At 32.9% G+C, this 23,475-nt stretch overlaps 1 protein-coding gene across 5 annotated transcripts; it reads right to left on the reverse strand.

The window, feature by feature from the left end:
• Positions 1–437: 437 nt before the first annotated feature.
• LOC132734067 (SCL-interrupting locus protein-like) lies at positions 438–20,215 on the reverse strand. Of its 5 annotated transcripts, none has more exons than XM_060720776.1 (15): positions 20,194–20,215; positions 15,720–15,854; positions 14,839–14,943; positions 14,013–14,128; positions 13,527–13,627; positions 12,374–12,681; positions 11,893–11,976; positions 9,984–10,070; positions 8,964–9,111; positions 8,389–8,495; positions 7,941–8,034; positions 5,724–7,447; positions 5,237–5,441; positions 4,608–4,762; positions 438–3,684 (listed from the first exon to the last, which is right to left on the reverse strand). In XM_060720776.1, the coding sequence occupies exons 2-15, from the start codon at positions 15,839–15,841 to the stop codon at positions 2,598–2,600; spliced, it is 4,443 nt and encodes a 1,480-aa protein (XP_060576759.1). In that variant the 5' UTR covers positions 15,842–15,854; positions 20,194–20,215; the 3' UTR covers positions 438–2,597. The 5 variants fall into 5 exon arrangements, with proteins under 5 accessions (XP_060576759.1, XP_060576760.1, XP_060576757.1 ...); XM_060720777.1 differs by lacking the exon at positions 20,194–20,215 and adding an exon at positions 20,100–20,118; XM_060720774.1 differs by lacking the exon at positions 20,194–20,215 and adding an exon at positions 19,947–20,068.
• Positions 20,216–23,475: the final 3,260 nt, after the last annotated feature.

Genomic DNA, 23,475 nt, shown 5'->3' on the forward strand with positions numbered 1-23,475 from the left:
ACTGGCCCCGCTCCGGGGGCCTATATACAGGTGAGCGACTTCAGGGCCATCATGGCCCGCTTGTTTCTAGTTGTATGGTTCCCAAATACTGCAATGACTACTATTGCAGTACGATCCAAACATCAGACATGGCCTTGATGTAACAAAGAGCTGTTTAAGTTTTTATTTTTACTGATTGTGCACCAACACAATCCAGGTTATATGGCGCCAAACAGGATAGATGCTTTTGGCAACAAACTTAAGCAACACCAGGAAACAAAACCATCTCACCTGTGCTGGGAGCTAAGAAATGCACAGACTAGTAATAAGAACCAATTTAGTCACCTGTTGTGATCATGCAGATAAACAGTGGCTGCAATTTTATGCCTCAACCCTTAGAGGCAACCCCTCAGCCACAGAGGGGTTAGTGAGATTGGGATTCAAAAGAGAATAAGAAATTATTTAATAAGATAAATAATTTATTTATATACACTAATAAATAAATAATTAAAAGTAAAATCTAACAGCTAATTACTTTCTATTTTCTTAAGTTGCTATGGCAACAAATTTTAGTGCTATTCAATATCTGTTATAATTAAAATCTTAAAACTATGTAATGTTTCAACAAATAAAAACTGAAAGGAAATTCAAAATAATGAATAGCCAACTGCTGTTCATGCATTTCAGTTTCATTTCCATTTGTAGTAACACTTATGAAATAAAAACATACTTTAGAATAAGTGAAAGATAGTGAAGTAATAATGATATGAGATATTGCTTCACTACAAGAACACAGAATTCAAAACTTCCTTAAGCAGTACAAAACATGTATATGCTTAACAATGTAACTGTTTTAGTTGGTTTATTAACAGTTCTTAACTATATTACCATAGTAAAATTTATATATTCAAATGTCCTGCATTAAGTAATTTGTTTAGGTTTTATGAAAAAAGAGAAGATTGCATTTGAAAGTAAAAGAATCCTGGCCGCAGCTTTTCTTTTAAAGAATTATTCAATGTGTAATTTTTTGGCACTAATTCAAACAGTGATCTTCACATTTCATGTAAATAAAACCCAAGTGATATAGACAAAGTCATGGTCAATTACTTATCTATCTATGGCAACAGGCCTTCTCAATTATATGATCTAATGAATATATGTAAATTCAGTGTCAAATTCAGGGTTTTCCCTAGAAATTTCAGACAATTTGACATTTTTGGAGTCCATTGACATTTTAAAGGAGTCTCCATATTGTAACATGATTTAAGCTACTGAAATCAATTATAAATTGTTCATACTTTTCAGTTGTAGCCTTCTATTTAACTGTAGATGTTGTAAGCTTGGAATATTGAATAGAAAAGGTGCCTAAGTTATACAGAAGATCAAATTTTATTTATACAAAAGTAACAAAATTATCATAATCGAAAGAAGATTCTAAAATGGTGAGTTTTTATGGTCATTGGGATGCACTATTGCTGTAAGATGTCCTCCGACCGAAACTTATGTCAGGCATGTAGAAAACCTGGTTACGGGAAAACCCTGTACATTTGTTTTATGGTAAGTCAGATAAAAGTTTAAGTAGAACAAAACTATCAGCATTCATGTATATGAGACCACAAAATGAACAATTCAAAATCACAGTTCCTACAATTTAAAGCTATAAAACATGTATGCACTACTCAACATTATGAACATATTGTGAATTATTTAAATATTCTAATACTAATCTCTTTTAAATAATTTTTTATTAATACGATATAAAATAGTTAACCTAAATTAAATACTGCTTTCTAATGTTCTATGTATTACATAGCACTAAATTAATATTTTCTAAATAGCTTAGAACTACATTCATTAATGCTGCCCTAATGTACTTCAAACTCTTTTTAAATAAAACAAAATGTTAAAAATAAAACTATGAAAATAAAAAGCTGCTTTCAAATACTGGACAGAACAACTAAAAAAGCTTTTCAAAAAAATAAAAATAAATAAAAACCTGACATAAAGAGTAAAAGAATGAGTATAAAATAAAAATACAACAATATGAGACAATAGAATATATAGATATCACAGTCTTGTGTAAAAATGTTGGCAACTCTTATACTGTAAACTTAACCCCCACTCACTCTTTCCATTAAATTATATATTTGATTTTTTAAAAATCACATTTTCTATATATAGAACAACTTCCAACTTTACAAAAAAAATTAAAGTATAAATAAAGTTTTCATTGACTATAAAGATAAGGACGGTCTATTCACTACTCTGAAGATATGCCATTAACTTTACATTTATAAATGCTTCGTTTTCTGCTATGTGTAGACTAGGGTTACATTCAAATTTTCAAGCAAACCAATATAATAAATAAACAAATAATTGAAATTAACTAAATGCCCGTTGGAATCAGATACAAGTCCGATATGATAATCAGATACAAGTCTGATATGATAAAAATTTTGACAAATGTATCGCAACTGAAGCAAAGCAGGAAAATCAATTCTAAATATTTTTGCTAACTGATATAAAGCTGCTTTCTAAAGCCTATGAAAATGCAGTTGTATTAATGTATAGCTCTAATACGCATTATTTGTTAAAATGGGACTAACTTATGTAAAATGTCAGAGTAATTTTGGAAGCTGTTTAAGACGTGTAATATCTAATATTCTATCGTCTTCAATTGTTTCTGGTCGATTTTGTCTAGAATCATAGTAATTTCGAACACCAACAGATTCTTCAGCACCAGTTTGTCTCTGTGGGAGTTTTCTACCATAACTTTCAACTCTATATTTACCAACTTCTTCATTGTCTCGACCCATATCACGAGGAGAACCATCATTGGGAACTTCTTTTTCTGGTGGGGAATGGTTTTGGTGGTTAGGTGGACGTGTAATTTGAGGAGTGACATAGCGACCTTTAGCACCAATATCTCTACGATTAATATCTTGATTATATGGAGAACTGTTTTGTGAATATGGCGATGCTTTTTGAGACTGGGGAACAGAACTGTTATGAGCATTTGAACCATTTTGGGTAACTCTTCTATGATCTTCTAACCTGCTCTGAACATGGTTAGGTTTAGGTGTCCTATTAAATCCTACACTATTTCTCGAATCATTGTACGTAGTCCGTGAACTATTATAAGTTGGAGTTGTTCCATTACTATACATAGCATCAGTGTATCTGCCACTAGAGGGCGTATCTACAGTTCCACTTCTACGACTTTCTGGTGTGCTAAGAATTTCATGTGTTATTTGTGCAGGTCCATCTTCAGACCCTGAAGTTACTGTGCTATAATTAGTTCTTAATCTGTAACTATCATTTTGTGTAGCATCACTCATAGACGTGCTCCCGCTTGACGCTCCTCCATCTAACAAACCATGCTTCTCCAGATATCTCTTAGTGGCAAAAGTCAGGTCATTTGGCGACATGCCAACATTTGTTACATTAGGAGTACTATCATCTTCCATTCTTAAAATTTTCTGGAGAAGTGCAGTCTTTTCTGAAGTTTTCTTAGATCCCTGAAGTAATCTGTTTTTTGCCTGAAGTTTAGTGAGCTGTGTGAGCTGCTCATCTTTCAGATATTTCATTGCCATTGCATTGATCTCCATTGAAGTATCTGTGTCAGAGTCCAGCAGCATGGACACATAGTTGATCTTAGGTATAAATGTGGTGTCAACAGGACCTTTTGTTGTGCTCTGTTCATACCTGTTATAAAAGAGATAAAATTTATAATCATTCATTCATTCACAAATAACTCTAGTCTAAGATGTACTGTTAGGCAAACAACAATATCGATTTATAATGAATATGTTAACATATATGTTTTTAACTCTTTTGAAAACGGTTAACATAATGTAAATACAGCACGATTTACATAATGTAAATACTGTATAAGTGCCATCTTGTATTTTCACAAGCCCGCATGGAAAGTATGAATACAAACTTATACAGTAAAAGAAACTGATACAATCAGTCAGAATGACACACTGGTGTAATTTTCCCTTTGTTATATACCTACTGTAAATTGCTTTTATACATCTGAAATTCTGAGCAAAACACGATTCGTTCTTTAAGGTGTATGACGCTGGCAGTGTCAATACACATTCATGATGTCACAACTCAACGCAATGCAAGGTATGAGAGTTAGAATTGATTATGCACAAAAAAACATATTATTTATGTAATAAATCCTAAAATATTCACATAACATAATTATTGACAGATTATGTGTCAAATCAGTCTGAACTACTTTTTGAAAAGAAGAAAATCAAGAGGAGATATTGTTGATACTGTATATCAGGCAGGATTATCTACAGTTTACACCGGTGCTAGAAAACCCTCCAAGTAAGACAAGTCATTGCCACATGCATTTTATGAATAAATTGTGTTCTTAGGATGAGATCATTTTACTGATAGTTCAATGAATGAAGTTCATACGCTATTATAAGAAAAAAGTGCGTAATGAGAATATCAGTTTTTCGTAATTTCTGTTCTGAAAACAACTGATATGTAATATGCAAGAAAAAGAACCAAACACCCGCTGTCGGTACAGATGGGAATATCTAGCTCTCGGGTAACTGTTTAGCGCAAATAGGAATATGACTAATAAAAAGTTAATTTTATCTAACCTGAAGAATGATTGAAGGTGTTCCCCAAGGTTTATATCCTCCTTTGCTAGTCTGACTGGTGTGCTAGGATCAGATGAGATATCACCAGAATAACCACAATCAGCACCGGTTGTGTTCTCTGTTGTGTTCTGACTTAACAACTTCTTTATATTGTCCTGAAACAATGATTTAATTGTGTTATTGTTAAGCAAATGTGCAAAAAAATATAATATCTTACCTATCACTAAAAGTTGCAATATATTAATCAAGATCAATTCTTACATACAAATGTAATTATATATTTCAGAAATGAGACTACTTCTAATCATCCCTCTTCCTTTAACATCTTAAATATTTTCTCTCCATAGCACTTGGATGATATTAAATACAATTGTTTTGTACAAAATGCATTTTGATATTCTTATGAATATTCTTAAAGAAGATCTACCATTATTTCAAATGGAACAAAATTTGTGTCCACTAATATATTTAATTATTTGATTATGCTATGATATTTTGTAAATCACCTTATAAATGCATACCTATTTATCATTGAAATCACAAAATTGACAACAAATTTCATATTTGGTCAATTAAAAATATTACCAAAATACCATAATGGATGAGAAATAATATGAATATTTTATTACCATCAGCCTGTTGTAATATTCAGGATTATCCGTGCCTGCAGTATTATCTTCCTCACCCTCCCCTTCATCATCATCATCTTCATCATCAGTATACTCGGACACACCACCATTTTGACCCTGCTCACACATGCTGGCAGATATAGGTGACCGTGGTGACATGTTAAATGCTGCCGAGTCATTACATGATTCCTGTGATCTTGGTGACCTAGACATGATATAATAACATCTTTTTATGCAGAGCAAGGTTAACAATGAGAATGAAGTATGATGGAAGAATACAATTAAAAGTCTCTTTGTAGTCTTTAACTTCCACATGAATGAATAAATTTGTTGCTTCCTTTATTCTTCAACCTATATGACATCTAAACACAAACAAAGTATCAATAAGCATTGATCATACATGCAATAGACAAGTTATCACAGCAGTAATCTTATAAAGACAATTATTTGTTTGCTAAAAGTAAAGAAACATCGTTTTTTTTTATACCTGGTTGGAGAGGATTGAAAACTTGGTAAATCAACAATCATCTCGGACTGTACACTATCAATGGTCCTGTCATGCATATTGTTCATCAAAGCTACCAGTTCTCCTTGGGAAATATCAAGATCAGCATCATCTCTCTGCGTACTGTTCATAGGTAATCTCCCTCGGTGCCGGATTTCAGCAGGAGTTCTGGCATCACATCCACTGCCATTGGAGCTAGAATTAGACTGGTCCCTATTTGACCCTCGATGTGTTGGTTCAGTGGTAGCACGAGAGTTCTCTAGGACTCTCGGGAAACTATCAACCTCCTGCTGACTTGTCTGCATGCAAGCTGACACTTGTTCTTTCTGCTGAACATAGCCTAAAGATGTATTAGTGGCAATGTTACATTTTTCACTAGGTGACGGTACAGTGTTTTTTACATTAACACTTTCAGCAGTGTTATTTAAGGACTGCGCTTGTTGCAAGGTAAGAACCTCAATCTGAGCTTGTAGTTGTTTTAACTGCTTATCTTGATTGATGAGGAGTTGGTAAATCTCTGGTGGTACGTTTTCCCAGTTCACACCACCTAGAGATGATTTAAGATCACCTGCAGATTGTGTTGACTTCGGACTTGGATTTGATGGTGAGTTATGTTTCTCTGGTGTAAAACTAAGGCCACTATCATCACTGGATCTTGCACTACTGTCAGAGGTTGGGTTTGATCTCCTCATCTCAGTACTATTTGACACCGCTCCTTCAGCACTCTGTGCAGGAGTTCTTGGTAAAGGAGCCTTCTCCTCTACTTTAACTGGCAGTCCACCACTAGCTTGAGGCACAGGATGATTTGGATAAGGCTTCTGAACTGAATGGCCTTGAGATGTTGCTGGACGAATCATGTTTGAGTATACTGGCTGACTTGATACTGGAATGGGTCTACTAATCACTGGCATATTTGGAATGGACTCATTGGAATGGGATTGTTGCATGCCATGTTGGAAACCATTCATATGAGATGATGGTGGGCCTTGATAAGGTACACTTGATGGTTGAGTCTGAGAATATTGAGGGTAAGGTTGACTTGCGGGCACAGGTCCTTGGTAATGTGTATAACCCCCTTGGTGAGGCTGGTATCCAGGGTAGTTTCCTGCTGGTCTTGGAGGTGGTCCATAATTAGAATAATAAGGTCTAGGTGGTTGGGGAAGACCTCTTGGATCATATGACTGTGGTCTGTTGTAGAACTGAGGAGGTTTAGGACAGTCAGGGCAACTACAGAATGCAGGCCTAGGTCCTGGCCCTACAGGTGCATGCTGATATCCTACTTGTGGTGCCTGTTGGTACCCATTTTGTGAGGCCTGGCTTGAAGATGGATAACTATGAGGATTCCCATGTGCTGAGCTGGTTGAATGCACATTCATAGGTTCCTGTGGAGTTGCTTGGTTTGGAATATTTGGCAGACTTTTACTTTCGGAATTTACACTTTGTGTAGTTCTCATGCCTTGGGCATTATTAATATAGTTACTAACTGCCACAGATGATGCTGGTTTATGTTGAGCATTATTATTGTTTGGCACTGACTGAACTGAATTGTGACCATTAAATGATGGTACAGAAGTAGAATGCTGCCCTATGCTAGCACGAGAAACTGGTTGTACTGGCCTCGGATGCTGAACACTTGGAACAAAAGTTGTGTCTTCATCTCCAAAAAATAGCGACACTTCTGGCACCATGGACTGCATCATTGGTAACTGTAAAAACAACAGTAAAGGAAATTTGAGTATGTGTATGAAGGGTAAAGTTAGTTATAAAACAATTTATATCAGGCCATCCCTGAAAGTTTGTTTGCAGTAACATGATCAACAATTTTTTTTCCCCAAATAAAATATTTCTATGGCAGAAATTACATCATGCTGCTTTTATTTTTTTGTTTTAATTTCTTTCTGTCTAATTTTATTTTGTAAGTTAACTTGGCGTAACCATTAGTCTAAGATTGCGGTGCCCATAGCAACGAAAGGTTCTTATGAAAAAAATCACATTTTCTGCAACATTTAACATTGTAAAGAAGATTATTATTGTTTTCCCAAAGCAAACCATATCTGCAACAATAAACATGCATAACTAACACATCTTTTACCGGTAACAAATAATGTTTATGACAAACTATTGCATATTGTCAGCATTTTTTAAGAACAGATGAAAAACTAACTAGAGAAATGCCTTTAATAAGGGTAAATTACAAACCTTTGACTTGTGAGGTGCTGGTTTCAGTCGTGGAGTTATATCATCATTACTAACAGGTTCTGGTGACAGTGATCTTCTACTGGTATCTAGACCACTAAAATAATAATGAAAGATTGTCTGGTTAATATCAGATTATTACAATTCCATTCAGAGCTTGCTAAAGAAAATTTTTTTGTCTATCAGAAAAGGAAAAAGACAATGTCTAATATATTATTAACAATAGTAAATTTATTTAAAAAAAAAGATCAATGAGTAAGACTGATGAAAGCGATTTAATTAGTTTTACAGTATACTACTTACTTTATATCCATATATGGGGAATTTTATTGCTTTTTGTTTAAAATAACCCATGTCACTCTTACAGTACTTAGAAATAATGTAAAAGAATAAACCCTCGATATTCAGTTTGCAGCATTATAACTGAATACCAGTCTTGGTTATAACATACCTGTCATTAGCACTATTAAGGACAGCTTCTCTGAACAGCTCAAATTTATTACCATCTCTCATTAGATTTAGATCAATTTCAACAATCTCATTGTTACCCATTGAGTTCTAGAACAAGAAAATAAAAAGAAAATAATTAAAATTAGAAATAACATGACACGCCCATGTGAAAACCTAGGCTTATAAATTTTTAATAACTTTATGATTACATACTGAATGCTAGACAAATTTCAACTATAAAGGTTTTGTATCCAATTAGTGCGATATTCAATGTAGCATAAAGAAAGTAGCACCCAACAAAAACTATAAACATTTAACCTTTGGTTTCATGTTCATTAAACTTCAATTGTGCAAGTAACTTTAAATTCTATACACCCATAGTGCATGGTGTTTAAATGTAGAATGCATCTGAAATTTGAATCTTGTTATAATTTAATAACTGTATGTATTTAAATTGTTCTCAAAGAATTACTCTTTTTATTCGAAAAGCAACACACAATGCCTTGTAATGAAGTACTAGGACTGTAGAAAAAAACAGGAAGAAAATTAAAGAAAATAGAAACAAAAAGTTGTTACCTTACTAATCTGTACAGCCTCATAACCGGAGTAAAAGTCAAAGGTCATTTTATTTGATCCTGTAGCAGTTGAACATTCATAAAACTCTGGCCTAGAATGGCTGGGATTATATAGCACTAATAAAAATGGATCTGGTGGCGAACAAACTCTGAAATTGAAATTTGTATCATATAAACCATGTTTACAAAATACAGCACTGGTAGACATATCTGATGCATAACTTAAGTTATTTACATATAGTGTTAACCCTTACATGCTACCTATTACAACTGTATCATTTTAACATACAAGAATAAAGTATAAGGTGTTCAATGAAAAGTCAAGTCTTCATCCACTATAAAGTTGGAGGATTAAAAAAAAATCATATTACGAGGGATATGTGAAAGGCATCTATCAGTGCTGTAGATTATGGCAGATATTTCTTTGTAAATAGTTAGTCTAACCCTTTTAAGTTTCCCCATTTAATTTGATGCTTTTTTCAAGATCCCATATCCACTCAATAAATGTATTGCAGAGGGCTTCTATGGGTAAAGTGTTTAGACAAGATTGTGGAGGCAACCTCTCTTGTAGTTCTTTATGTACGTGTTGAGCCAAAAATCAGACTGAGCAAGATCAGGCCTGTTATGGTTCAATAGCATCGATTGTCACTATGGTAAGAAACAAAGCTGATTTATGGGCAGTGTTGTAAAGGAAGAGCTCAATTCTGCATACGCCAGAATATGGACAAACTGTAGCAAAGTGCTAAACAACTGTCATTTTGAATCACAGTCTACATAACCTAATAGGTTTAAGAGAACATGATATTCACTGTGTATGTTTCCCCCCACCCCCAGGAGTTTCTCATGCATATACATAAAACGAAGAATCTAACCTTCTTATACATTTTAAACACTTGCCCAATATGCACTGTAAAAATTTACACTTATCAATACTTAGCAAATTCCTCTTGTATTCTCATACAGTAATTAAATACACACTAGAACATTTAATGAGGAACACCAATGTTATCAAAGTAAATACCTGTCCTGAATCGCAGAATTGTGTAGATATCTCAAGCAGCATGCCCAAACATAAGGACTATATACATAGGGAACACCACTCACCCAGCTGTAATCACAAATATAAACATCAAGTATGTTTGACAAATGTCTTTTTTAATATTTTTTGTATTTCTTATACAATTTATGTTGTGTTTTGATGTCATAAATAATATATATGAAAAGGAACTTCAAGACTTTCTTAAGTTGGGTATATGGAAGCTAAACATAACAATTTTTGCCATTAGTCTACAAGTTCATGCAATAAATACAATCAGCTATTTTCCAGCCTGACCTTGATGATAGACGTCATATAATCTTTCATCAAGGAAGTCCATATAAATTTGACATGACAGGACTGAAATTAATTCTTTTTTATTTGATGCAGGTCTAAACAAATAACTTGTGTGCAGCATTTGAGATAATTCGCTCAATAATAATTATTTCAATTGTAAAATAGAATAACCAAAGATTGAAAAGCGAAAATCAGCCTAAGAATAGCATTAAAATATGGTTTTCAATTTATATTTGTATATTTCTTAATTATCATTTGCATATTTTTCTGTATTAAATGCCTCAGTTGATCTATGTAAACAAGATTGCATTTGAGAAAAATGCTATGCCACCGCAATAAAACAACACTAAATAGTAGTGTAGGAACAGATTTTTTTGTTTCTATACAATTGAAAAATGTCATAATGCATATCTAATTCTTATTATCAGATTAGTGGTTAAATCTATTGTTAACTCAATAAAAGATCAGAGTAGGAATATATCAATGCACTTGAGTCTAGTGAATTTGGTGGTGAAGGTCATATTTCACACAGCCTAAAATTTCATGACTGCATCAAAGGACAACATGTAATACACTTTGTCAAAATCTAGGTCAGCTGATATCAAAGTTCACTTTTAATTTTGACACTAGAGGCAAAATTTGAACAACTTTGGTAGAGTACCTATATATGATATCATTTAACAAATATTAAAGCTCTAAGCCTTGTACCTTCAGACAATAAGATTTTTTTGATTTTTTACTATATGTATTTATTGAAAATCAATGACCCTGAGGCGGGGGCAATTTTGACCCCAGGGCTATAATTTGAACAATCTGGGTAGAGGTCTATCAGACAATGCCTTATGCAAAATATCTAAGCTCTAGGCCATTTGGGTCTTTACAAGAAGGTATTTTAAATTTTTACTATATGTACATATAGTGAAAATCCATGACCCCCGGGGCAGGGCTGATTTTGACCCCAGGGCTATAATTTGAACAATATTGGTAGAGGTCTACCAGACAATGCCTTATGCAAAATATCTAAGCTCTAGGCCTATGGGTCTTTACAAAAAGGTATTTTAAGTTTTTACTATATGTACATATAGTGAAAATCAATGACCCCCGGGGTGGGGCCGATTTTGACCCCAGGGCTATAATTTGAACAATCTGGGTAGAGGTCTACCAGACAATGCCTTATGCAAAATATCTAAGCTCTAGGCCTTTTGGGTCTTTACAAGAAGATTTTTTAAATTTATTCTTATAATTCCTTTGGTTGCCATGGCAACCAGATTTCTGCATGGAATTAAATTCTTTGAACAACTTTGGAAGCCCTTCACCCAAGGATCAATCCTGCCAAGTTTGGTTGAAATTGGACTAGTGGTTTTTCACAAGAAGATTTTTTAAGTTCACTATATAATCTATATAACACACACACACACAAACAAACAAACGAACAAACACACACACACACAGGTGAATCGCTATATGCCACCGCATCGCAGATGCTGCGGTGGCATAAAAATTATGTATTCTTTTAATGTTTTGGACCTCAGTGGTGTTCTATTAAACAGATTTAAGCATTTTACAAATCATCAATAATTCAATATATGATACATACATTCCAACAAGAGGTAGATTTACAACTTTAGGGTCAGATTCTAGCACCAACAACAGTTTACGAGTATGGTCCATCGTAAGGTACCTGAAATAAAGCAACAACAAAAACTGTATCTGACATATATGATCAACAATAATCGTGTTGATAATATAACAGCAATAATAAATTTCACAACACTTGTCAATCTATCACTTTTTGATTAAGTCACACTTACACAGTAAGGTTATGAACTTGCAGTTTTACTAATGGAGGAAGACATCGGCTGCTCCCTTGTGTATAGTTTCAAGCATGAACTGAGTAGAACCAGCAACCTTCTCCACCTTAGCTAAATAACTTCTTCACAAGAACTTAAAATTGAAAGTCAGTGATTTTAATCACCACCAAACCAAACATATTTAGATACTGAAATTTCTTGGCAGCAGCCATTAGTAATGAATTGAATCCACAAAAAACACTAACATGTTCAATGAAAAAAACTTACCCAGTTTTTGGGGTGCCTTGCATGTGACTAATACTCATGGGACCAGAGAGATTCTTTGAGAGGGCAGTTGGCACAATAGGAACTGGATCAATAGGTACAGCTTTAATTTCAGTTCCCAAAGTAACCACCTCAAACTCCAGATGATGAACACAAATTTCTCCTTTTGTGTAAAAACTGCACCAGCCCTTTGTTAGTAAAATGTTGCCTAACTCCACTGGGTCCTTGGAGCAGCATCTTTGTCTCAGAAGTTGTAGAGCATTACAATAATCCTCCCCACTACTGCCTCTCTCTTTACTGCCTGTCTGGATCTATAAAATAAGAATTGGTGATGAATGAATGTGCTTTCTGTTTTTTATATGACTGATGAATTTAAAGTGAATTGGTCTATAGTGGAAAGTCTGTAATTCCATAAATAATTATTATGTTGATAGTATTCAATAACATATATGAAAACAAACTGCATATATAGATGTTGTTAGTAACAGTTAGATACATGATCCAATATAGATACTTGATCAGATATGAAATACCAATATATGACAGATAAAGTGTTCTAGAACAAAATATTATTATTCATTATTATGCATATTTACACTTAATCACTTTAGAACTCAATCACCATTTTGCTATTCAGAAATAGTTCATAAGAATATCCAAATAATTCAATATTACTGTTTTCATTAATATTTGAAAATGTGTCCATTGTAAACCAAACAACTTTAAATGGCATGTCTTGCTTATTTAATGTCATAAACAAACTGTTTTGATGTCATTTAAAGTTTATAAAATGGGAGCTAACATCACCTTCATGAATAAACTCTAAATGTTTAAAGCGTGTATTTTCCTCACTTAAAACTATATCATCATTCATATAAGTAAAAGTGTCTACAGGTCAAAATCAACGACTCTTCAGTACTATATAGGGAAAAAGCCACAATCCAATCTTATTCTGAAATCACAAATTACTTGGTGCAAAACTTTAAACTGATATTTCAGTTAAAGTTTTCTTAGTTATATGATTTGTAATGGTTTGAAAGGGTACAGTAGTTGGAAAAAAAGAAAGAAAGAAAAACTATGCAAATTATAAAAGTAGTATTATGCATTTCACATGTCACTTTCTTCACTTGACTTTATCTAAAATAGTCACCCTTACCGTAAATGGTATAAGCATATCCCCAGCAGCATGACTTGTGGAACTGTTTGGGTCACCTACGGGGTCCAATCTTTCAACATTAAACAATACTCCTTCCCCATCTGAAAAAAAAATAATTATGTTAAACTTCAATGGAAATACTGCTACCATTTAATTTAAGAAAATATAACCATTAAATAATTGAACTATTTTCAATTTGATCTACTGTTACATTTCAAAAACACAACATAGCAATGCCATGTTTCAAACTGACTACATGTTTCTGTTCTGTTTCTCATTGTAAATAAAAGGACATATGTTATCTTATTTTCATTGACTGAACATCTGCTCACAAATGAATAGGATTTTTACATTGTTCTAATCTTCTAAGCAAGCTCTTTTTTAATCAACAAATATATACTGCATGTTACAACAATATTAATCAATGTTTTCTCCTACACAGTAAGAACAGCGTCTGGCTTAAATGAATTAGATTATTTAATTTACCATCATCAATATTAAGTGATCCAACCAGCACACAGCTGCATAATTGTTGATTATCACTCTCCACATGTCTTTGTGCAAACCTTAAAACCTTCTCTGTTATACATAACCTCGGCTTCCTGGAATATTAAAACACAAAAAACAAATTAAGTCAAATCTAAAATTCATTTTTGTTTTTTTATTATTGGGTTTTATATTGCACCAACACAGTACAGTTCATATGTCAACTTTCCAGCTTTACTGGTGATTTTCCTATCAAATTGATTTGGAATTTTTATTTTGTAAAATAATTCTGTCTTTGTCTTTGCTGTTTAGAAATTCATTATATGAGGAGGCCATTCAAGGTTGTCATTAAGACTCTGTTGAATGTTGTATATAATAGAACTAAAATTAACCGCAAACAATCTCAAGAGAATTTTAATTCCAAGTCTGCCATTCAAATCATGTAAAGAAAATGAAATACTGCAATGAGAATTCTGTATTTCTTCATTCCCTAAATGTAGCTTTAATTTTGTATATAAACATAGAATCTTTTAGCTGTAAAATAAAACATTTGAAATTATTTTTTAGGCAAGTATCATTACAGATTTTAACAGACATGTCCTATTTTGACCAAACTTAAATACAATATTTTTATATAAGACTAATTAGAATAAGAATAATGTTTCTGCATAGCAAAGATACAGAATTGAAACACATGCCGAAGTGAGTCAGTGACTATGCCTTCATAAGTCTAGTAGACTGCCACAGCTTTTTATACAATGATAACAAAACAACATACATTGGTATCACTCTATCTGACTGTCATAATTATTATAATAGAACTCACCTGAAGTAAGATATATGTAAAGTTTGTGGATCCCCTGTCACTGTGTGGTCCCACAGAATATTTTTGGTACTTGGAAACTTCAACAACTGAGCTTCATCAGTATTCCTGTAACAGAAAAATAAAACTATTTTGTCTCATCTACATCATGCAGGATATTTGTGCATAGGAAACTATCATAGTGTACATGTACCTCACTGTTCATATTTCTTACTTTGTATTACATTTATGTTTGTGCAAGTGACTCAACAGATGGCAGGAATAATCCATGAGAAAATACAAGTTGAGAATAAGTTCTCATATCTGATGAAAATAAATGATACACATCTCTAGTCAATCTCAAACACACACAAAAAAAAATGCCTGTTAAAATCCAAAATCATGATCTGTACTATTCTTTCCAAAAAAAATTTTCACATTTGACTTTAAACCAAGATGAAAGACATTAAGAATATCAAAGGTTTTAAGGACAAGGTTACTGCAAATACAAACTTTTTTGGCATAAAGTATATAAACAGTGAAGAGAGAAAAAGTTTCAAGTGAAACTCTTCAGTAGTTAATGGTATATGAAGTTAAATTGAAAATCTTGACCAAGTGTTACACAGATGTCAATGCGTAGGCGAGTAAGATTGCCTTTAGATTACTTAGATAGTCCAAACTTAACCCTTAGTCTGATTTCGGCAACAGATTATACCTATGCAATCAGTGCAGACCAAGTCAGCCAATACATCTGTGACGTCAGTTTATGGTCAGCACTGTTTAATAATCAGATAGTACATATTTTGAAAATTCCATAAAAATGATGAATGGTTATGTCCACAATGAAAAAGTCCATTTAATATATTAAGTGTGGTAAGGGTTATAATGATTCTTGTAATTCAAACCTTTGATATTGTCTTGGAACGTCTCTTGCCATTGGTCTCGCATTTACATCTGGTTTATGTCTATCATACTTTGTACTTGCAGTATCTAATAAAACTTTTTTCTGTATCAAAGTTGTTGCCATCTAATCATCAACACTGAAATAAAAACATTTTTTAACTAGACATTATAATCATCATTTCTTTGTGTATCTGAATCGAATAGCATTAACTTCCTCTATATAGATTTTCAAATTTAAATTATAAAATATCATATATAAACAAGGAAAATCTGCAATCTATATTATCTTTTCTAGATAAATATCCATAGTGTTGTCCATATTCATAGCCAAGAAGGTCCAGTAAGTTAAATCATTATCGATTTAAAAATTCTAAAGTTTCTTCCTTGACTCACACATATAAAGAGAGGTTATTGAAATTGAATGAGTGTAGGTTCAATATTGAATTTATAGAACAAGTTAAATAGAATTATATATGCTAGCCTCTGAATAGCATAAAATTTTATTAAACAAGTTCAACAAATTAAGTAATGAAGCTACACAAATATTATCTTTTATTTATCATACTCCCAAAAAACAAAACAGTTCATACTAAATAACAAGAGGGCCATGATGGCCCTGGGGTCACTCACCTGAACATAGGCCCTCAGGGCCGGGCCAGTTTAAACCAAAGGGCTTTTATTTGAACAAACTTGGAAGACACCCATTAGAAGATATTTCATGATGTTAAGATTTTACTATACACAAATTATGAATAACAATGACTTTTGCCCCCCCTCCCCCTGGCAGGGCCAATTTTAACCCAAGGGCTTTTATTTGAACAAACTTGGAAGACATCCATTAGAACATGTTTCATGCTAAATATCTTAGCTCTAGCTCTTTGGGTTCTTTAATAGAAGATTTTTAACTTTTTACTCTATGTATATAGGGAAAATAAATGACCCCTGGGACGGGGCCAATTTTGACCCCAGGGCTTTTATTTGAACAAATTTTGTAGACACCCATTAGAACATGTTTTATGCTAAATATCTTAGCTCTAGCTCTTTTGGTTCTTTAAAAGAATTTTTTTTTTAAGTTTTTACTATATGCATATAGGGAAAATCAATGACCCCCTGGGGCGAGGCCAATTTTGACCCCAGGGCTTTTATTTGAACAAACATGGTAGACACTGATAAGAAGATGTTTCATGCTTAATATCTTAGCTCTAGCTCTTCGGGTTCTTTAAGAGAAGATTTTTTTTAAAGTTTTTACTATATGCATATTGGGAAAATCAATGAACCCAGGGGCGGGGCCAATTTTGACCCCAGGGCTTTTATTTGAACAAACTTGGTAGACATCCATTAGAACATGTTTTACACCAAATATCTAAGCTCTAGCTCTTTGGGTTTTTTAGAAGAAGATTTTTTAAAGTTTTTACTATATGCATATAAGGAAAATCAATGACCCCCTGGGGCGGGGCCAATTTTGATGCTTAATATCTTAGGTCTAGCTGTTTGGGTTCTTTAATAGAAGATTTTTTAAAATTTTTACTATATGCATATAGGGAAAATCAATGACCCCCTGGGGCTGGGCCAATTTTGACCCCAGGGCTTTTATTTGAACAAACTTGGTAGACATCCATTAGAACATGTTTAATGCCAAATATCTAAGCTCTAGCTCTTTGGTTTTGTAGAAGAAGATTTTTTAAAGTTTTTACTATATGCATATAAGGAAAATCAATGACCCCTGGGCGGGGCCAATTTTGACCCCAGGGCTTTTATTTGAACAATCTTGTAGACACTTATTAGAAGATGTTTCATGCTTAATATCTTAGGTCTAGCTCTTTGGGTTCTTTAAAAGAAGATTTTTTTAAGTTTTTACTATATGCATATAGGGAAAATCAATGACCCCCTGGGGCGGGGCCAATTTTGACCCCAGGGCTTTTATTTGAACAAACTTGGTAGACATCCATTAGAACATGTTTTATGCCAAATATCTAAGCTCTAGCTCTTTGGGTTTTTTAGAAGAAGATTTTTTTAAGTTTTTACTATATGCATATAGGGAAAATCAATGACCCCCTGGGGCGGGGCCAATTTTGACCCCAGGGCTTTTATTTGAACAATCTTGGTAGACACTTATTAGAAGATGTTTCATGCTTAATATCTTAGGTCTAGCTCTTTGGGTTCTTTAAAAGAAGATTTTTTTAAGTTTTTACTATATGCCTATAGGGAAAATCAATGACCCCCTGGGGCGGGGCCAATTTTGACCCCAGGGCTTTTTATTTGAACAATCTTGGTAGACACTCACTAGAAGATGTTTCATGCCAAATATCTAAGCTCTAGCTCTTTGGGTTATCTAGAAGAAGATGTTTAAAGTTTTTTCTTTTGGTTGCCATGGCAACCAGAGTTCTGCATGGAATGGAATTCTTTGAACAACTTTGTTAAGGCTTCACACAAGGAACATCCCTGTGAAGTTTCATTATGATCTGCCTTATGGTTTCAGAGGAGATGTCGTTTGAAAAGTGTGAACGGACAACGGACGACGTACGACAGACGACGGACGAAGAGTGATCCTAATAGCTCACCCTGAGCATATGCTCAGGTGAGCTAAAAAATAATCATTTTCATTGACACGTTTATACTTTAATTCTAACATTTAGCATGAGTTAATGCTATGTTAGGACATGTATGTCATAAATAATGTCAAATCAAAATATATGCATCAGCCAAACCATTTTTAAAAAAGTTGAAAAAGTGACACACATCCTAACATTCACTTACATTTTCATGAACTTTTGAATTCACCTACTTTTATTAGTTTTTAAAAAATTTTTAAAAATGAATAATATACACAAAATTTAATTTTTTGACAAATTTTTAACCCAAAACCCCTATAAAATCAATAATTAACCAAAATTCAAATTCCCTACATTTTTGACCTTTTAAAAGAAGCAAGTATGAAGGGAAACTCATCAATATCATAGTATTTGCATCAAAGAAACAGAACAAGCTTTGAATATTTGATAGCAATATTTAGCAATAGAGCTTGGGATGCAGTTTTATATATAAAACATGATAATAATGTAAGGTTAATGTTATGTACATCATGTACTCATTATGTTTCTACAATATATAGATATGAATTCAGGATTTGAATGTAATTGTAAATAAATTTAACGCAACAATGTAAACTTTTCTGAAAATGAACAAAAAAAGTTATTAATTAGTAAAATATATTTCCTAAATCAATATGATCATATGGGCCTATGTGCCTCACAAAAACAGTCTGATTCATAATGCGCCAAATTTGGTTACGGTTTGGAACATATAACTACCCAAAGAAAATATCAAGCATCAAAATCTAATGTAAAGTCAATTTTCTATTGCTAAATTAAAGAGCTAAGGTAAGAGTTAACTTGGGCATAAAAAGGTTAACAACAAAAGCAAGTAAAGAATTGGGATGCGTGATCTTCTCGTCTAATCCGTTGCACATGCCACCTTTTCCGGTATTTTATATTGGCACCCCCTTATTATGAAAATCTCCCCCACACTTTTTTAAAATGGAGGGGGAGAAATTCACCTCTATCTTTGAATTCCTAGAATTGACACTGCACTATATTTAAAAATGATCAAGCAACTTCTGTTGGACAACATCAGGACTGTTTGTTTATCGTAAATAGTTGCATGTCCTGTCAAAGCCAAAGGTGTTATGCAGTTTAATAATGAAATTAATCAATGTAACAGACAATATAAATATTTATACATTAATGTATTCATTAATTTTATCCACACAAAAACACAACAATATCCTGTTCAGAAATCTTTATATTAAATGAGACTACAATCACATGAAAAACCAAATATCCACCTATAATTTACATTCCTGACATGTTTCCACATCCATGTATGCACCGTCCATGTATTGTATATTTATAACTGTTTAATATTTTCCACTAATTATCTTAGCTACGCATGTAAGCAACAAATCATTTAAGAACTCACTTAAGCTCAGATGTTACACAGTGTTTCAATAACAGGAATTTCTACCATACTCGAGCAAATTTGACACCTAAACAAACGTCATGGCTAAGGAAGAAAACTTCAGCAGGAACAGACACGTTTAGTAAATTTCCGCGCATAAATGTCTGTTTAAATCGTGAGAAAAAAATGTGAATCTCTGTAAAGCAAATAATAACTTTTAAGAAAATATGTGTCAGCCTTCTGCTTAAAGATTATAATTGTTGGAGACTTACTTTCAAAATACTGAAAGAGAAATTACTACCGATTTGTTTACAACCGGAAGTTGCTATAACCGCTAGACGACCGTACTGTAAACGAAAATAATATTTTGGACTGAATATATTTGGAGATCTACAATATTTCAAATGTTGTGAAATCAATATTACATTCAAATTGGCTTTGAGCACAATTCATTCTGGTCCTTACATAATATAATTTAAACAGTAAGAAGTTTTAGAAGAAAAAAATATTGTCACACACCAGTGTTTAGTTCACACCACGCATGCGCCAATTACAAAACATAACTAGGTCAAATTTTTGGCGCGCAGGAAATAAGAAGATCAAAATCTACATCAAATTCAATTAAGGCAAACGTTATTTATAATTAGAGATATTTATTCTATACTTAAAAATGATATGTAGATCTAAATTAAATAAAATTCGTTTTTTTTTTTCATTTTCCGTATGTTTTACTGCAGTGAAACATATTTTCCGTATTTTCACTGGTGTACATGTACGTCTTGCCAGACTAGACTTTACTTTCTTCTAAATTCAGCCAATTGATATACAAAATTTAATGGAAAGTCTTTCAAATTGTAATGTCAAAAAGGAGAAAAATGTATCTAGATCTATTATAAAACAGAAAAAATCGAGTTTTTTCTTCAAAGTACAGGATGTATTTTCATCTTGTGGTATGAAAATTATCATATTTCACTCGTGGCTACCGCCGCTCATGAAAAAATTTATTTTCATACCACTCGATTCAGACTGTCAATTTAGTTTAAACATATTTTATTCCTTTCAATTTTTTACAATATATACAATGCAAATATATAGAAAGAAAACTATATAAATACATTTTGAAAGAAAAAGGGTTGGACCACAAGTTCAAATAACATTAGTGAATCGGTCCGTCCCTAGTACGAATATAAAAAAAGTATTGATACTATAGATTACATTGAAATGGCATTGAGAAATATAACAAAGTACATGTATTTTAGGAACCAAAAATGTTAGATCATTGCTGAGAGAGAGAGAGAGAGAGAGAGAGAGAGAGAGAGAGGATGTACTTTTGACAGTTGCAATTTATTTTTTAAGAGCAAAACTCTTCAGCATTAAGCAGATTTTATCGAAAACGTTCCGTATGCTTAATATATCTTTGAACTTCTAAAAATATTAATGAATTGTCTTCTTCGGAATAGGTAATCTTACCAAAAAAAGAAGAGTACACGTATTTAATGGATGAAAAATGCGAGTAGCATTAAAAAGTTGAATACGTTGTGATGTATACCGTCTGCAATTGAAAAAGAAATGTTCAGCATCTTCGAAAGCATAACCGCATTCACAAGATGCATTTTCTCTTAAATGATTTATAAATAAATCAGCATAAATTTAAATTGCTACATTTGTTACGAATTTGAGCATGTAGAACCGAATATAGACGATCCCCGATACAGAAAAAAATAGGAACTGTCGGAGGTTTGTATTTCTGTTTAAGTTTGCATTTAAATATATTAAGGGAGGATGAATTTCTTATGTCGGTATCCAAGTTATTCCATAATGACGTTGCTGATGGAATAAATGAGTTTGTAAAAATTTGAGTACGACGTGCTACAGTTGTATAATTATCTCTGTTTCTTAAGACATAAGGTACATTATTAGAAACGGTATCTGGAAAAATGTTTAATAAATAATCCGGTAAGGTGCCCTGTTTAGCTTTATACACTGTAACGAGTTTTTGAATAGTTCGTCTGTCAGACAATGATACCCAACCGATTTCATTAAGCAAACGCTCAATAGAAACAGACCTTGTTAGGCCAGTGACGATACGTGCCGCTTCATATTGAAGTTTCTCAAGAGAGTGTTTCTCGTAATCCGCGCATCCATCCCAGACAATTGACGCATATTCTAAGATTGGTCTCATGTAGGAAATGTATATTTGATTTAAAGTTTTCCGTTTAAGTTTGTATTTTAATGCTCTCATAGATCCTAGAACTTTGGAAGCAGACATTAATATATTGTTTATGTGGTCATGCCATTTACCATCAGTACTAAAAGTGACACCTAAGTGTTTATGACTGTTAACATAATCAAGAGAAACATTATCAAAGAAGAGAGATGGCTTATCGTCAGATCCAAGTGTGAAAAATAACACTTCTGTTTTGTTAGGATTAAAGTTAACTAGCCAACGTTTCGACCATTCCGTAATTTTATTTAAGTCTTCATTAAGGGTACGTTCCATAAAGGCAATATCAGAACTGGAAACTGCGAGAGAGCTATCATCTGCAAAAAATCTTGTTACACTGATTAGATTATCGGCAATGTCATTGACATAAATTAAAAATAATAAGGGGCCAAGGACAGAGCCTTGGGGACCCCAGCAGTGATATGTTTACTTTCAGAAAAGGAGGAACCAACAAAGACCTTTTGATTTCGATTACTTAGATAATTATTAACCCATTTTAGAATCTGACCATTAATTCCGTATTGTTTTAATTTGAATATAAGTCCTTCGTGCCATACTCTATCGAAGGCTTTTGAAATGTCACAAAAAACCATACATGTTGGGATTTTATTATCAAAAGAATAACAAATTTGATGGTAGATGTCAAATAATTGATACACAGTCGAATGCCCTGGCAAAAATCCCGACTGATTTTCGTAAATTAATTTATTTGCGTGTAAATGGTTATAAATGTGTTTAAACATAACTCTTTCCATTATTTTTCCAGTACAACTAATTAATGAAATCGGTCTATAGTTCGAAGGGATATTTTTATTACCCTTTTTAAAAAGCGGCATGACAACAGCTGATTTCCAAGGGGCCGGATATATACTTTCAGATAGTGAACGGTTAAATAGAATACAAAGAGGCTTACAAATAGAGGCCTTACATTCTTTTAGCATACGATGACTTACTTCATCTGGGCCTGATGACTTATTAATTACAAGGGACGATAATATATCAATAATTTCCATTTCAAGAATTTGAAAAGATTGTAAAACTTCATTCGTTTTAGTACTAAAGTTTGGAAGACTTGCATTAGCGGCGTCAATTGTTGATATAGAAACAAAATAATCATTCAAACAATTAGCTTTTTCAGTATCGGAAGAATATATAATCGTAATTTATATCGCATATAAATTCGTTTATGTTTTATTAGTAACCATCACCAATTTCTTTAAGATATGTATTTCAAGCCTATACTGTAACGTTAATTAATCTGTTCCATATGTCTGGAATTTACAACTGTATATTTCTTTGATCTTATGACTGCACAATAACAGCAGGAGGTGCGCAAATTGTACACTTTCACATGGGAAGGGAGATTAAGTTGTAATGAATCACGCAAAACCCTTTCATTCTTTGAAATGCTCGCTATTGACAACTTCTATACAGTACCATTTTCTTTGAAATGGAATAACATTTGTAGTTAAATACTGCAATACTTATATATATTATATTCTATTTTCTTTACACTGAAAGTGCAAAAGTGGATATATATCGTTATGTAAATTTTACTGACATTTTATAGGAATTTT

The sequence above is a fragment of the Ruditapes philippinarum genome, unplaced genomic scaffold (genome assembly GCF_026571515.1).
Source record: "Ruditapes philippinarum isolate M1 unplaced genomic scaffold, ASM2657151v2 ctg1230_1_1_1_1, whole genome shotgun sequence".
Taxonomy (NCBI): domain Eukaryota; kingdom Metazoa; phylum Mollusca; class Bivalvia; order Venerida; family Veneridae; genus Ruditapes; species Ruditapes philippinarum.